The sequence below is a fragment of the Fukomys damarensis genome, unplaced genomic scaffold (assembly GCF_012274545.1).
Source record: "Fukomys damarensis isolate Sample0158 unplaced genomic scaffold, DMR_v1.0_HiC HiC_scaffold_16, whole genome shotgun sequence".
Taxonomy (NCBI): domain Eukaryota; kingdom Metazoa; phylum Chordata; class Mammalia; order Rodentia; family Bathyergidae; genus Fukomys; species Fukomys damarensis.
Genome location: NW_022900928.1, coordinates 46,838,078 through 46,854,529, shown reverse-complemented (window position 1 = coordinate 46,854,529; position 16,452 = coordinate 46,838,078). Strand labels below are relative to the sequence as shown.

The 16,452-nt window shown below is 33.2% G+C and overlaps 1 protein-coding gene across 4 annotated transcripts in view; it reads left to right on the top strand.

Moving 5' to 3' along the window:
- Ccdc82 (coiled-coil domain containing 82) overlaps window positions 1-15,698 on the top strand; it is a 33,473-nt gene extending 17,775 nt beyond the window's left edge. The window contains exons 6-8 of one of the 4 annotated variants that reach the window (XM_033764296.1): window positions 4,074-4,244; window positions 9,184-9,288; window positions 14,772-15,698. In XM_033764296.1, coding sequence (XP_033620187.1) covers window positions 4,074-4,244; window positions 9,184-9,288; window positions 14,772-14,840 — 345 coding nt within the window. In that variant the 3' untranslated portion in view covers window positions 14,841-15,698. Of the gene's footprint in view, window positions 1-4,073; window positions 4,245-9,102; window positions 9,289-14,771 lie in introns of all 4 variants that reach the window. The other 3 variants (XM_033764295.1, XM_010633633.3, XM_033764297.1) reach the window with 3 other exon arrangements.
- Window positions 15,699-16,452: the final 754 nt, after the last annotated feature.

Below are 16,452 nucleotides of genomic sequence, written 5' to 3'. Positions count from 1 at the left end.
CTTCAATTTCTCATATTTTTTCCCTCTCCCTTATTGCCTTTCTCCCACCCTTCCCACTTTCCCTACACCTTTAGCCCTTTACTTCCTATTTCACATTATTAATTATCTCATTAGGCTCTTGTGTACTATTATATTTTTTCATACCAGAGAAACTATTCGGTATTTCAGTTAAAGAAATCTCTGTATGAACATTAAAAGTAGGGACTCCCAAAATAAAACTAAAAAGGAAAGTAAAGAGAAAAGGCAATGACGTAGGATTAAAATAATCCTTAATTCTGAAGATGGAAGTGGTCCCTTAACATATTAAATTGCTTCTTGCTCTTGTAGTCTTATTCTTTTCTTTTCATTATTTAGAGAATACTTTATTAGTTTCTGTAATCAAACTCACGTAATGACCTTACGTATTTAATACAGTGCGTTACCCCTGTACAAATGGGAAAAAAAAAAATAAATAAATAAATTAACATTTCTAGACCAATATGGCTGTCCATTTCTGTACAATGCCAACTCAACATAGTAAATTGGGATAACTTTTTCCAAAGTTGACAGCACCATTAACGTTTCCCAAAATTCAAATTATATATATATATGTATATATATTTATATTTATATAAAAAGACCAATAATAGCAGTATGTTATGCATCAATAGCAGCAACAGCTTTTCCAGGTTCTGCAGTCATCTGAACAAAATTATAGACATTCAGCACATTCCATTAAAAAAAAAAAACCAAAGAGAAGAATAATATCCAGAAAACAGCATAGTTCTGTTGCTGTTGTGGTACCTGGCACCATTTATTTTTATTAGCATCTTAATCATCATCTGGAAAGAGAACATTCTAGAGTAATATCATTAAATATAGCTCTGATAAAGCACAGTCACTACTATGTATCATAAAGCAGGTACAAGATATTTTTTTTTTTTTACATTCACAGAGGTATGATACAGTACCGTCCTACATCAATAATACTAGAATCAGTTTTGGTTTGAAATTTACTTTGTCTGCAAATAAGATTGCTACCCCTGCTCTTTTCTGGGCTCCTGTCACATGGAGTATTGTTTTCTATCCTTTCACTTTCAGTATATGGGCTTCTTTTTACACTAGTTGTGTTTCTTGTATACAACATATTGTTGGATATTGCTTCTTATTCCATTTTGCCAGTCTATTTCTCTTGATTGGTGAGTTGAGGCCATTGACATTGATGGTTATAATTGATATGTACTGACTTATTATTGACATGTTATTGGCCTTTTGTTGACTCTTTTTACTTTTTCACCTTCTCCTTTTAGTTTCTTGCCTTGCCTATTTGATTTGCTCTGTTGGGCCTCATGGTGTTGTTGCCTTCATTGTCTTTTTCTAGGATCTTGTTTAGAATTCCTTGTAGTGCTGGTTTGGTATTCATGTAGTTTCTCAGGTGTTCTTTGTCATGGAAGTGTCTTATTTCCCCATCCATTTTGAAAGAGAGTTTTGCAGGATACATCATTCTAGGTTGGAGGTTGTTCTCTTTTAGTACTTGAAATATCTCATTCCAGGCTCTCCTTGCCCTAAAGGTTTGTGTTGAAAAGTCTGCTGTGATTCTGATGGGCTTTCCTTTGCATGTGATTTGTTTCTTTTCTCTTACTGCTTGTAGTATTTTGTTCTTCTGTTGGGTTTCTGGGATCTTGATTATTATTATTAAGTGAGGATGAAAAGGCCGATAGTGAACCACCAGGACACCCTGAACTCAAAGCACAGGAAGTAACAAAACAGATCAATCAGGCTCTAGAAAAATTCAAAACAGAAAAAATTTCCCAGATAACTATAGATATAATGAGCAAAATGGAAGTCGTGATTCGAGACTCTAGAGCAGAAACTGACAAAAAAATAGATGAGCTCAGGACCATGATAGAAGTCATGAAGGCCCAGCATAAGAAAGAAAATAAAAATAAATGCCCAACATAGGAAAGAAATGGAATCCATAAAACAGATTCAAATAGATATCCAGGAGATTAAACACTCCATTGAAAGTGTACACAAGAGAATAAAAGAATGCAAAGATAGACTCTCAGATATAGAAGATAAGATTGTAGTCAGTGACCATGAAAAGAGAGGTCTCTTAAAAACAGTAGGGGATCATGAGAAATCGATCCAACAACTCCTAGATGATGCAAAGAAGAATAACATAAGACTGATAGGAATACATGAAGTAGCAGGAGAAAATACAAATGACTTTAAAAGGCTGTTCACAGAATTAATGACAGAAAACTTCCCAAAGAGAGGGGAAAGAGAGAGGACATTCAGATAAGTGAGGTATATAGGACCCCAACTAGCTACAATAAAAAAAAAAAAATCTACACCTAGATATGTACTTAACTTTTGTCAAGTGATTTACATGTAAAGTGTCATTTACTCTTCAGAGTACCCTGTAAAGAAAACAGTGTTATCATCTCTATTTTACAAACAAGGAAACAAACTCAGAAAAATTAAGTAACAAAGTTTCAGGGCTATTAAGCCAGTATTTAAATCTATTTCCTTTCAGACTGCAAAATTCATTCCTCTATATTATGTTAGACTGTAGTAATAAACCTACATTGAAATAACTATAAAATGCACATAATTATTACAGACACAGATGATTCAGTAAGATGTTTGGGTAAGAGAGTTACACTGTATGTTAGTTATTTTATTTCTGGGACACAATAATAAACTGATACCCATAACTAAAAAGCAAGAGAAGTTTATTTGGGTTCACAGTTTCAGAAGTTTCAGTCCATGGTCTCCAGGCTGCAAGCAAGGCAGAAATGGCATGATACAAGGAGCTGGCAGAAGAAGGGCATAGTGGCTAGGAAGTGGAGAGAGAAGAGAGGTATCACAGAGGGAGATAGAGCCTTCCAGGTCACGCACCTGGTGACCCACCTGCTATTAGCAAGTCAGCTAATGAGTACAGTACCCCTCATGATCTAATCACCTTCCAAACACATAAGGCTTTTTGAGAGGCACCTCAGATTTAAAGCAGAACACTACAATTGATAAAATAGGTAATGTAACAGATAAAATAAATAACAAAATCAGTAGTTTAATTCAACAAAGTACATTTATCACATGTATGTCAGGAATGAGTCACTAGGAATACTCTGCTCATTGTACACACTCAGGAAACCAAGCCAGTGGCTTTCATCTCAGAGGTTTTATCTCAGCATATGCTTCCATGAGTACTACAGAAGCAGAAAAAGAAGTCAATCACCTATTTGGTCTGAATTTCAGCCAATAAATGATATGTGTTATGAAGTGCCATAAAGTATGAGAAATCGGAAAGGTATATAAAATGATAGTGTACAAAGCTATTGTATAGTTTTACTATCAGGCTGGAAAAGGATATTAAAGTAGATTAGTAACCAGGCTAATATGTTTATTATGTGTAGTTCACATATTAATTACAAATTGGAAAAACACTATCCCTCGCACAGGCCTAGATCGTAAGGAAAAATGCTCAAGCACAAGCAACTTCACAGCTTAATAAAGCTTATTTATGCACACCAACTGTTTTTTCAATTTGTTTACTCATTGATAAATCAGATAGTGAACATATAGCAGTTTTAATTCCAAAATGTTTATTTTCCCAAGTCTGTAGCAGGAGAATTAAATAATTTCTAGAATGTTTTGTGCAAAATACAATTTATACAATAAAGAATGAATGTGATTCCTTTCTTCACATTGACCTAGCTAAGATGTAATCTTTTTTTGTGTGTGTGCTGCTCATTCTTTCCTATTTTTAATTAATACCTCATTAATGGTAATTAGGCATGAGATGATAGAAAAGAAGTAAATTAAAATCTATCAGGTGTACTACATAGTAGTCACTCTTAAATATGAGAGATATGATCTAATTTTTTCCTCATCTAATTAATAGCTAAGATTAAAATTTCATTTAAAAATATGTCAAACACTTGCCATGTGCTAAGTGTTAAAGTAGAAATACCAGTATGTTTTGCATTTATTGCTTATTGTGAGTCTAAGGTCAATTTTATTTCAGTTAGATTCTTAGTTTATTTTTTTTAATTTTAAACTCCCTAATATTTTTTAATTATTTTCAGGAGCGGGTAGAAAACTATTCTAATGTACTTATCCATTTGAAGAATCCTGAAAACTGTTCTTGCCAGGCTTGTGGATTGCATCGCTACTGTAAATATTCAGTGCATTTATCAGGAAAGTTGTATAACGTCAGAACTATGGAAACTGATGATTTCATGTCGCATGATAAACAGGTATGTTTTTCTCTAATTTCAGTTTTAAATATTTAGAAATTTTCAGTTTTTTTGTTTGGGATTTTTGTTTTGTTTTGTTTTTTGTGGGGATTGAACTTTGGACCTTGCACTTGCGAGGCAGGCAGCAGCAACCAGTGAGCTAAATCCCCAGCACTACAAATGTTCAGTTTGTGACCTTTCCCACATAACCTTAAGTTTTACAAGTTGAGAAAACTCTAGGAAGGGAAAAAATTCAAAGAAAGAAAGTACCATTTTGAATGTGAGAAATATGCCTTTGATAGCATATTCATTTCTAATTCAGTGATACAATTGCTGTATCTTCCGTAGATGGATTATAGACATAGATATCACCTGAATTGTGCAGAGGGAAGGATACAGAATGAGAATGATGAGAAAGATCACTGGGGCAGGAGAAGCAGGGGTTGCCTTTGAGTCCAAAGGAGAACTTGGCCAAGTAGATAGTTTTATCATAGATAATCCATGAAACTTGTAGTCCAAAAGTAAGTAGTTGAAAATGGCTTTCTATTCTACCATGAGAGAATTCAAAGAACAGCATGCTTCAATTTAGATTACATAAGAAGTATGTGAGAGTCTAGAGTAATCATCTTGTACTTAAAATAGAATTAATTTTGAATGAACAGAATATGAAAGAATAAGTTTTTGATAGAAAAGAACATGGCAGAACAATGTAAATGATGCAAAGTGTAGATGCTGTCTACTGTTTATTTAATCTTTATAAGAGAGCTGCATTTACAAATGCAAAAATATTACTATTGAGTGTTTCCTATGGCGAGTCTGCATATCTGTGAAGGTATGTGTGTTTGGAGAGATACAGAGCCAAAGTTATCCCTAAATCCTCCCTGTTTTTATGGTGGAAATGCTATTTATTTGAAATATTCTGCTATCCTAGGTAGTGTGATTCCTCGGTACTCTTGGGCATTAACAGACTAGATCCTCTGCAATATGGATTCCAAGAGTCACTTTGAAAATTTGTATTTGTACAGTAAATTCAGAACTAGGCATTAATGTTTTGTTAGTATAAAAGCATATTTCTTTTCTCAAGAATTTTTCCATTGTTTAAAAATTGATGTATGACTTCTTATAGGATAAGACCCCTAGAACCCTAGCAAAAATTAATCTTAAAAGATCTTATACAATTATAGAGATCCAGTATATTGCAGTATTACTGGGTTCAATCCCTGGTACTGCAAAATATATATTGATTCAAAGATCTAAAAAATAAGAGATCTCATAAAATAAGAGTATTAATATAGTCACATCACAGTGGAGAAAACATTAAAGTTAAATATATAGAAAAATGCATATTTGCTATTTAAATGCATGCAGATAAGATTATCTTAAGCTAAAGATTGATACCTCTTAAAGTATCAAAGTATTTTTAAATCAATGATAAAGTATAATGTTGTCAAGGAATTCTTGATGAAAGTACAATAAGCAGTGTATGCATTTCTGTGTGAAAATGTGGATTTGTGTATTCAATTATATGCAAACCTTAACCCAGTTGTTTATCTTAAGAAGGTAAGATTGAACTTCTTTAATAATATTTTTTGGTAAATTTTTCTTTAAAATGAAGATTCACTAGAGCCGGGGATTTAGCTCAGCAGTTCGGTGGCCTGCCTCGCAAGCGCAAGGACCCAAGTTTGATCCCCGGTACCAAAACAAAAAAACAAAAAAACATAAAAATGAAGATTCACTTATTGAAACTTATAGTGCATAAATACAGTGTCAATACATGTATGTAAAGAAGTGGGAGAAACAAACCTATTATAATCCAGAGCCTGAAAGAGACTGTCTCAGCCCTACACCTACCCTCAGATTATTTTGAAATAACCTATTATTTTAATTCTCTATTGTGTTGTGCTGATGTAGTAACATAAAAGTGAGTTTCTAGGATTAGGGCTGTTTTTAAAGTTGTACATAATACTTAAAGAGGATTTACAGTGAATTTGTTTAATGATAAAATTTTATTTTTTAGTTACCAGAGATCAGCTTCTTTAAATGTATGCTTTGATATAAAATGCAGTTAATAGAATAATTTAATTACAGTGGTTTTGGGCAGGGTACTGAAATGAGAGGCCTTGGACCACCAGATTGTGGTGAATTCTGAGAACATTGTTGATGAAGTTACCTGGATGGAAAGTTTGAAAGGGAGCTGAGAAAACTAAAACCAAAAATTTGAGTCACGTTTTAGTTGTGCACAAAGTCTGTCTAGGCTCAAGATGCTTAAGATACCATGGGAAGAGGGAATAATTTTGAGGCAAGTGGCAGTGTATAATGTGTCTGCGTTAAAAAAAAAAAAAAAAAAAAAAAAAAAAGATCAAGAGGAAATAGAATCACTTGATCAATCTATTGAACTGTTTCTTCAAACTTAGAAACAAAATACAAACTTTTCCCATTCCTCCCTTTCCTTGAGAATCTTTTTTTTGTTTGTTTGTGCTCCATACATTTACTTCCAAAAGCAGCTGGCTTCTGTGTGTATTAAATAAGATGGCTGTATATCTTGAGACTATAATTTTAAGTAAAATTAATCAGATAAGCTTAAATTTAACATGATTTCTCTTAAATGAGAAACCCAAAGTGGGGCCGGAGATTTAGCTCAGTGGTTTGGACCAGAGTTCAATCCCCGGTACCAAGAAAAAAAAAAAAAAAAAAAAAAAAAAAAAAAAGAAAAGAAACCCTAAGTATAAATAAAGAGCAAAAATGAAAGATAGGTATAGGAAACAGGGACATAGATCTTTTGCAAATAAGAAGACCAAGAGATGGAGGGGAAGGAGACATAAAAAGACATAAAAAGAATTAAAATATGTATATGTACCAACCAACCCCCGAGGATGAATGTAATTCTTATGTACTCCAAACATATGCTAATAGAAATAAATAAATAAATAAAGCAAATAAATAAGTGAGAGCCTACATAAATAACTCAAAAAATCACCTGCGGTTAGCTGGATATTACTGTTTGTACATAATGTATGTTTTGTGCTATTTCCTTGTTCTATTTTGTGCTGTTTCCTTAATTTGTTATTTCATATTAATTTATACATCTACATGATCTATCTAATAAGTTACAAATCAGGCTCTTTCTACTGTTTTGCAATTTAGCATCCTTTTGCTTAATATCTTTGGGTATATAGGCTGACTTAGTTCTTATTGATAACAAGTGATTCACTTATCATCAGGTTTATCAGTTCATAGAAATGTGTTAAACCTGCACAGATCAGTAATCATATGTATGCCATACTGCTTATCTGCTTTGTGAACACTCAGGCACCATTTAATCTTTTTGATACTATCTTTCTTGTTATACAAGTTTCTTTATTGTATGGAAATGTAACTAGATAAGTGGAAGTAGCTCTGAGTAAATTTCTGAGTGTGTAAAAATAATTATTCTAAGCATAGATTTTTTTTCCTGTTTCAATACTTTATACAAATAAAATACTACACTGTAAGCTGTTCTGTACAGTATTCATCAATTCATGTGATATTAGCTGTAATAATACATATAAAAACAGGGATAGGGTGAGGGGATAAGTCAACTTAGACTGATAAATCTATTATATGCATCTGCTATTTTCTATGAATCCTTATACGACTAGGGCTATGACATAAAATTAAGCGTTTGCATGTAAAATGTGATCATGTTTAGAGAAAAATAATATGGGAATATTCTAAAGATAATTTAGGGGTTATCATCTTTATAAAGGAAAGTGGATGCTAAGAAAGCAGAAGTTAAAAATTGAAAGAAATATTTTCAAATGTCACTTTTGTTTCATGGAGGAAAAACTAAAATAAGAATTTTAAATATTTTTATTCCAACTTAAAATTTCTATACAGATAAATTTTTCTTATTTTGTGGAAATAGAGACTAATGGTGTGATAGAACTTCAAATTGCAATATTGTTTGCCTGTATTTTGTCTACAACAGCTATAGAAAACTTTTCCTGCACATTTGACTTTGATGGCAGAAGTAGATACACAGGAACCCCTAAAAGGCACTGCAACTATTCTGATGTCTTTTTTCTAAGGGAGATATACTGACTATTGAATTATTTTAATGCTCTTTAATACCAGTACTGGTTTGATGATAGTATTGAAATGGAAAAGCTAATTTAAGAAAAAAGCAAATTATAATGCGTAATTAATTCTAGTGATCTGAAAAGCAGGAAGATTTTCACAGAAGCATGAACATAAATCTGAACATGCTTTTCTTCAGCTTTGGGGGAATCTCAAGATAAGCTATCCAAAGTACCATTATCACAAGAAAATGCCTCAACTCTAACTCTTGCCAATCATCATGATATAATTTAAATTGATTTTGGCAACATACTCTTGGCTCAACAATTGAACATTATCAAATAGGTGCATACATTGTACAGCTTTCTCTTGTTTTCATGTGTGTCCATCTTTCTGCCTTACAGACCATTTCTCTCTTCCTTCCCAAACTTGGCTATCTCTGTGTTTTGAACATTTAGTTCAATCATCACAGATTTGGGGACCTTCCTTCTCTCTGGGTTGGATTAAATATCGCTCCTCACCAGCCTCTTGATAGTATCTTATACATTGCATTTGTCACATTGTTTTATAATCCCAAGACTATACATCCCTAATAAAGACAGTAAACCTTTCCTTTATCTATTTCCAATGCCTAGCCCAATACCAGAAATATAGTAGGTGCTCAGTTTTTATTGACTATATGAGAAGTTAACAGGATCATTATACAACATTTAAAATAAAATTAACTTATTTGCTAGATTCTCTTAAAGAAAAAATATATATATATATATTACTACATGATTCACTTCATATGTGAGATTATATTGTTTATTTCTTGGTTTAGGTGTTTACTGTTGGCAGAATTTGTGCTAATCGAACCAGAATTTACCATAAACTGAAACATTTTAAATTTAAACTGTACCAGGAATGTTGCTCCATTGCAAAGACAGAAGAACTTAAGAATGAACAAGTTAAAGAAACAGTGGAAAGAATTTTCAGTCAGTACAAAGAAAGTGGCTGGATTAAAGAGGTAAAGTGAAATAGAAGAACCACTCCATTAAAAAAAAAAAAAAAAAAAAACCACTCCATGACCAGCAGAAAGATACAAATGATTAGAAATCAGTGTTAAAAGAGAACCTCTTTTCTCCCTGTTTTTTGTTTCTATTTTGTGTTTTCTCTTCTTCCTCCCATTCCTTTCATGCTTATTATTATTCTACCCTGAATAAATCCCCTGATGGTCCAAGAATTCACTCTGCCCATCAGGTAAATTTCAATGAACAATAATGTTGTCCTTTAATGAAGAACCTCTGTCCTTTCACTACTACATGAGTACTTCTTACATATATATTAAGTCCCCTTATTTTCTTTGGAAAAAATGTAGGACTCATTTCTGTTTATCTGCTTCCTATTCTTTACAACAGTTCTTGTGACCTGAGTCTGAAGAAGCACCTGGTAGCAATCAGAGGAAAAAACCTCGGCTGCCAGTTCTAATACCACCCACATCCTCTTCTTGAGGACATGGGACTGTGTAGTGAGCACAGGAACTGAAGATTGAGGGGAATGTAGAGGCTCCGCCCATGGCACTGATTTTGATTCCCCATATACTGTTGATCACTAAATTTGAAAAACAGAGATAAAGTGGGGGTTTTGAAGAGTGCACTGGATTCCCAAAGATCTGCTGGCAGCTCATAAGCTCTGGTCTGGTCACAGAGCTTTTAGTTTTGTTTATGTTACATGGAAGAACAAATGATATGATTGATTGCAGTCTTTTAAAAAAAAAGTCTAGCTACAAGGATGTATAAGAGACAGATTTTTTTCAGGCAACTCAGATCAACAGTATATTTAGTTTTAAAAAGGAAGGAAGGAAGGAAGGAGAAAAGAAAGAAATGAAAAGAAAAGAAAGAGAGAGAGAAAGAAAGAAAGAAAGAAAGAAAGAAAGAAAGAAAGAAAGAAAGAAAGAAAGAAGGAAGGAAGGAAGGAAGGAAGGAAGGAAGGAAGGAAGGAAGGAAGGAAGGAAGGAAAGAAAGAAAGAAAGAAAGAAAGAAAGAAAGAAAGAAAGAAAGAAAGAAAGAGAACCAAACTGAACCTGGGCATGATTCTATGCGATCCCAGCACTTTGGGAGGCTAACACAAGAGGATCACAAGTTTGAGCCCAGCATGGGCAAATTAGTAATTTAGAGAGAATTTATCAAAATTTAATATAAAATGGGCAGAGGATATAGCTCAGTGTGAAGGCCCTTGGTTCAATCCCAACTACTGAAAAAAGAAAGAAGAAAAGTAAAGAAAAGGCCTGCCTTGAGATCTATTACCGGAGTTATATCATAGGGAAATCTGTAGAAGACCAGGGCAGTGTGCAGGGTGGGAGCAGATGGTAAATTAGCAAATAAATTCATGAGCAGTGGGAAAGAAATAGAGAATAATGAAGCAGGAATTTCTCAGGACATGTTCAGTGGAAGTCTCCTAGTCTAGAGAATGACATCATGATTGGTTTCCCTTTTGGCAATTATTCTTCCACTTCAAACCACCACGCAGTGATCTTGCCTGCCCCTGACATCTTGATCCTTAAGTCTTCCTTCTCTCTTACTCTCTTCAGCTTTTTATCTTTCACTTTGCTTCTACCTCTCCTGCTGAATGCTTTCCCCACCCCCATCCTTCTCTTTGCTTTTCCATTTGGCTTAGGGAGGAGCCATCACTTATCTATAACCTCAGCATTCACTTTCCCAGACTTAAATTCTTAAGTGCTTATATTGATGACTTTAAGTGTTCTCAACCCTCAAGTTGAGATGAAAAACCTATTGGTGTACCACATTTATGAAGGATTGTGTACGAAGTATAGAAAAATCACCGCATGTGTTATATACTATATAATAATATATATGAGAAACATTAAACTTCTTGCAAAAATCATTTCCAAATTATTTGCCTCACACATAATTTTGTAGCTCACAGAAAGTTTAAGAAGATTTGAGACAAGAGAAAGGATCTGGGAAAAAAACATTCTTAGGCATAGAAAGTCAAATGTAATATTATACATAAAGAATAACATTTAGTATTGGGCGCTAAAGGCATTTTAAGATCATATTATGTTTAGGAAATATGTACTTTTTTCACATCAAAATACTAAAGAGCTTCATTTTCATTTTGAGGGACCTCTCCTTAAAAAATATTTGTCTAGGATTTCTCAAGGGATTTCCAGACACTCATATGCACTTTTGTTGCTGTGGTGAAATTCAGAATTTGTCGTGTGCTCCTACATTTGTCATCCTCACTATTAGCTGTCCCTCTCTGTTTATACCTTTGAGTGACAGTACTGCATGTGTTCTGTCGTGTGTGTCTTCTTCAGTTGCAGTTTTGTGACCATAGTTACTCTAACCCTTTAGAATGACTGGGCTCAGTGCCACTTGAATGCCCACCTAAGAGTCTATTTCTGCTCTCAACTCTCAGTTATTCCAAATCTTTCTTCTGCCTTACACAAACTATTTGTTCCTGTCTTTCCACTTCCAGCTTACATTTCACACTTTGCTTTTTTTCTTACTTGTCCCTTCTTTAAGCATTTTGCTTCCATTATCTCAGGATATCTCAATATGTCTTCCCAAAGACCTGCTGACTTGACTTTCTTCCTCCTAACAATTGAACTATGTTTATCTATTTTTAGTCTAATGATATTTAAGTAATATTGAAGCAACTCAAATACAAAAGAGAACAAATGACATGAAAATTGTTATAAAACTGAAATATAAATATATATCTCCTACTAAAATACTATGATATGCAACTGGCGTAATTCTAACTTTTTTTATTGAGGAGAAAGTGCATATGATGATGGGGCTTCCTGGGCAGTTGATAGGATTGTTGGGATGGCATGATGGATACAAGAACATCAAGAGGTTAGAAAATATATCAATAGGAGTATCAAGTGTCAGTTTTAAATTTTGAATGTAATGCATAAATATTATTAAATAATACAAATTTTAAATTATTATTAGATACTTCTTCCTTTCCTTAAACTCCTCCCACTTCTCTTCTCTCTGTCCCCACCTTTTAATCTTTTCCTTTTTCTTTCTTTTCCAAATCTTAAACTGTTTTCAAAGCATTGCCTTTAACTGTCACATCAGAATCACCTAGGAAGTGTGTGAGAAATATGTAATCCCTGGCTCACCCCAGACCTATTCAATGAGAATCCTTGAGAATGTTAAACTCCCAATATTTAAAGAATAGAGTAATAAGGGAAAAGGAAAAAAATGTGAAAATGAAAAAATGGAAATAAAGTATTTTAAAATAGGGAAGGGAGGAGGGGGTGAAAGGACGGCAGGGCTAAGGAGAAAAAATGAAAACCAAGACCTGTCATGTAAAGGTACAAGATCCTAATGATGAATGTAAACTATACTGTATACCTAAAATATACCAATAAACTCAATGAGAAAAAAAATGGAGTAATTCTTAATAAAGATTCTCCTTGAGACTTTTACCTTCTGGAAGCCCTATTGCTAGATCTATTCCTTTCTTCATGTCTAGTCTGCTACTTCTGAGTAGAAGACTCCAAACTCCTTTTGTGTTCTGACATCATTCCCACAATTCCAACTGTTTTCTCAGTAGGTCCATCTGGGACTATAAAAGGGTAATTTTCATTATTAAAATAAGACTTTTCTCTCCAATTGTTCATTGGAGGAAAACTTTGGAAGCTGCATCTTGTGGTGGAGAGGATGGTGGAGTAATGCTAACTGGCTCTTCCCTGTTGCACTTCTGCTTTGAGGTTTATTTTCTTACCAAAAATGATACCCTAGCTTCACCCTTTAAGCTGTAGAAATAGTAAACTATAATAGTTTTAAGCATGAATTTAAGTATTTACTCTGCCATTTACCAGCAGTAGAATTCAGAGGCAAGTTACTTTACTTCATTAAGCCTGTTTTCTCATTTTTAAAATAGGAACTAAATGATAAAATGTAGAGTTTGATTATAAAGATTAAATGATTAACACTTTAAACATTTGGTATAGAACCTAGCAATTAGAAAGTGATTAATGTTTGCTATTGTTTGTAATAAAAGCAAGGGTAAGATTTAACTTCCTTTTTAAACTATAACTGAGATAGTTTAATCTTCTAAAACAAATTTTAGAAATAATAGAGAAAAATAAAGGAAAATAATATAAAAACAGCCAAGCCTTTATAGTTTTCTAATTCTAAAATATGTGTATCTAATAAAAACTAGGTACCTGTCCAAGAAAACTCTTAAGTAGTTCATAGGTTATTTCCCCTCTTGTTGATTTCTTCCTTCTTTCCTAAGAAGGTGAACCAATCAGATATCTTAAGAATATATAAAAGTGTTTCATAGCCTTATCTAGAAGGAAAGTGCATTCCTCACATTCCCTATGTAGGTCTGTATCACCACAAAAGCCAAGGTTATCAAGATTTTTTCTCTTTCATCTCATTGGGAGTAGACACCCAGAATTCATAAACAGAGTACAGAAACCATTACATCATTGAGTCTCCTCAAGTTACCACTTGCCACTTTGTACGTGGTGGGTCCAAAAGAGAACACATGCATCTCTTTCACTCCCCAAAATAGACCTGTGCAGTAAATAGCCCTGCCATTTTTCTACTCACTACCATCCTTGACTCCTTTCTTAACTTGTTCTACCTTTTTCTTTATCCTCTACCTTCATTGCTAGCACTCCAATTTGGGCCCACGTGACCTGAATTCTTACCATATATTAATAACTAGTCACCAAAACATTCTAGAATGGCTGTTTTACCAGTTTTCTTAAAATATAATTCAGATCAGTTCAGTCCCCTGCTCTCAAACCTTTAGCAGCATTCCATTTCCTGTCAAATTATTACACAACTCTACCATTTTGTACTTGTATTCTTTATCTCAATATCTTTGGTCAATTTATTCATATTCTCTGTATTCTCCCTCTCTGTCTCTCTCTGTGTCTCTCTGTCTCTCTCTCTCTCTCTCACCTTCAGATTATAGTAAATCCCATATCCTTGTCATGTCACTGTTGAATGAATACTTATCTCTTGCAGAAAACTTTTGCCATTAACCTCATGTCTGCTAAATCTTGTCATCTCAACTAACTGTGACTTGTCTTCTGAACCTGCATTAGCACTGTCTGTACTTCTTTATGGACTTATTACTGATTGTCATTAGTGTAGTACCACCTAATGTTATTCTTCTTAGGGACAGGCAAAGTTATCTTTTAAAATTTCTGTACCTAAACAATCAGTGCAGTATTTGATATGTGTTTCACAAATTTTTTTTGAATAAGTTACTGAAGTTATTACACTTTTATTGTAAGATTATATATGACAGTTATACAGTTAATAATAGTATTTCTTTCCAATAATTTTTGAGTTAGAAATGCTTATTTAAAATTGAGTTCCTATTTATAATAAAAACAATTTTTGTTCACGATTACCATGAAATGAACTTATTCCTGTTTGTGGCTGTAGTTTGAAAAGGTCAAGCTTTACTGCTTTGAGTAAATAACTAGCTTTTCTATTGTGTATGCAGAAATATGGTCAACTCCAAGAATATCTCAATTTTGCGGATTACTTTCAAGATGAGAAGTTTGAATTATAACACATTTCTCCAAAGAAGATTCTATAAATTCTTGTAAATGTGAAGACCTTGAGTTTTGTTTCTACATACCATGTGGCATATTTATGTATTTTACATGTATATTCATGGAAAAAATATCTTGTTTGAAACCTCTGTCCATCTATATTCCCATGAAACAGCACTCTATAATCTAATAAAACTTTTATTTGACATACATGGAAGTTGTAAGCTTAGCAGTTTTTAAGTCCATAAATGTATTTTAAAGGTATCAGTGTCTTTAATCAGTGACTGTCAAGTGAATGAACTGTTCATTCCTGTCATTTTAATAAAAACATATCATATTTTAAAAATATATTTACAGAACATCTATATGTATTTATTATTTAGTCTCTGTCCAGGTTTGTTTATTACCTCTGGCAGTATTAAAGATCTTCACTAATATATGTTTGACTACTTTCTAGATGAGTGGACCATAGAAGAAACTTCAGGGTCCTCTTGAACTCAACCTCGTCTCAGAATCAAACTTGGTTTATCTATTCTGAGTGGAAGAGGACTGCTTTATTTCTTCTTCTTTTTTTTTTTTTGGTACTGGGGATCAAACTCAGGTCCTTGCATTTGCCAGGCAGGCGCTGGAACCACTGAGCTAAAGTTTCCCTAGCAAATAGATTTCTAGTCTAAAGTCATTCAACCTTCAAATTCACAAAAAATTTGATGATATGTATTTCATACTTTATAATATTCTTTCTTTTACTGTTTACTTACTGTATGTTAATGATGTGTTTTTTATTCATAACTTTTACCATATCTGTATACATTAGAGTCTGAAAATCTCAAAAGACAAGCCCTTCCCCAAGCATTTGAAAAGCATATTTTGATATCTGCATTGCTTTGCACATCTAAAATATCTCATAATATAATAAAGTGTTACAAAGTCAACAAATGGGCTGTGTCTATTCTTTATCTTTAATTCTTTATCTTTAATTCTTAAGTATTCTTTTTTGCTGTGGAATTTTAGAAACTTTTATTATTGGAGGTGTTGGTTGAACTTGACTTTTATTATGTGATTTATGATACAAACCTCAGTGTTTGTATATATTTGAGAAGCTACATCATACTAAAGTCTTTAAGTGGATATCTGTTAACATTTTCTTCAATTTATTTCTTTAATAATAAAATTATTAATTACTAATAATCATTTTTTAAAAACTGGGTTTAAAAGAACTCAAAAATGTTTAATGAGGCATACATTTTTCAAAAGTGTTAAAAATTTCAGCACATATCTCTAATTCATATATCTCTGCACAAGAAGAAGTAATATTTAACTAAATTCCAGGGAATAAAAATGAAGCCATAGTTAAAAAGTAGAGATGAAGGGACAATGTCCAAAGAGAAGCAAAGCAGATTTAGAAAAGAACTTGTAGTCACAGTGGAGGGGAGAAAAATCACAAATGATTTGTAAAAAGGAAGGCTTTATGTACCAACTCTCCACAATGAATATATTCATTATTTTTGACAAACATGCTAATAAAATAAAATTGAATGCTCTCTAAACTATCCCTGATGACCCTGGTAGCATCACTTCTCACATGTGACACTACAGCCAACCTTGAGACAGCTGAAGAGGGAGAGTTTC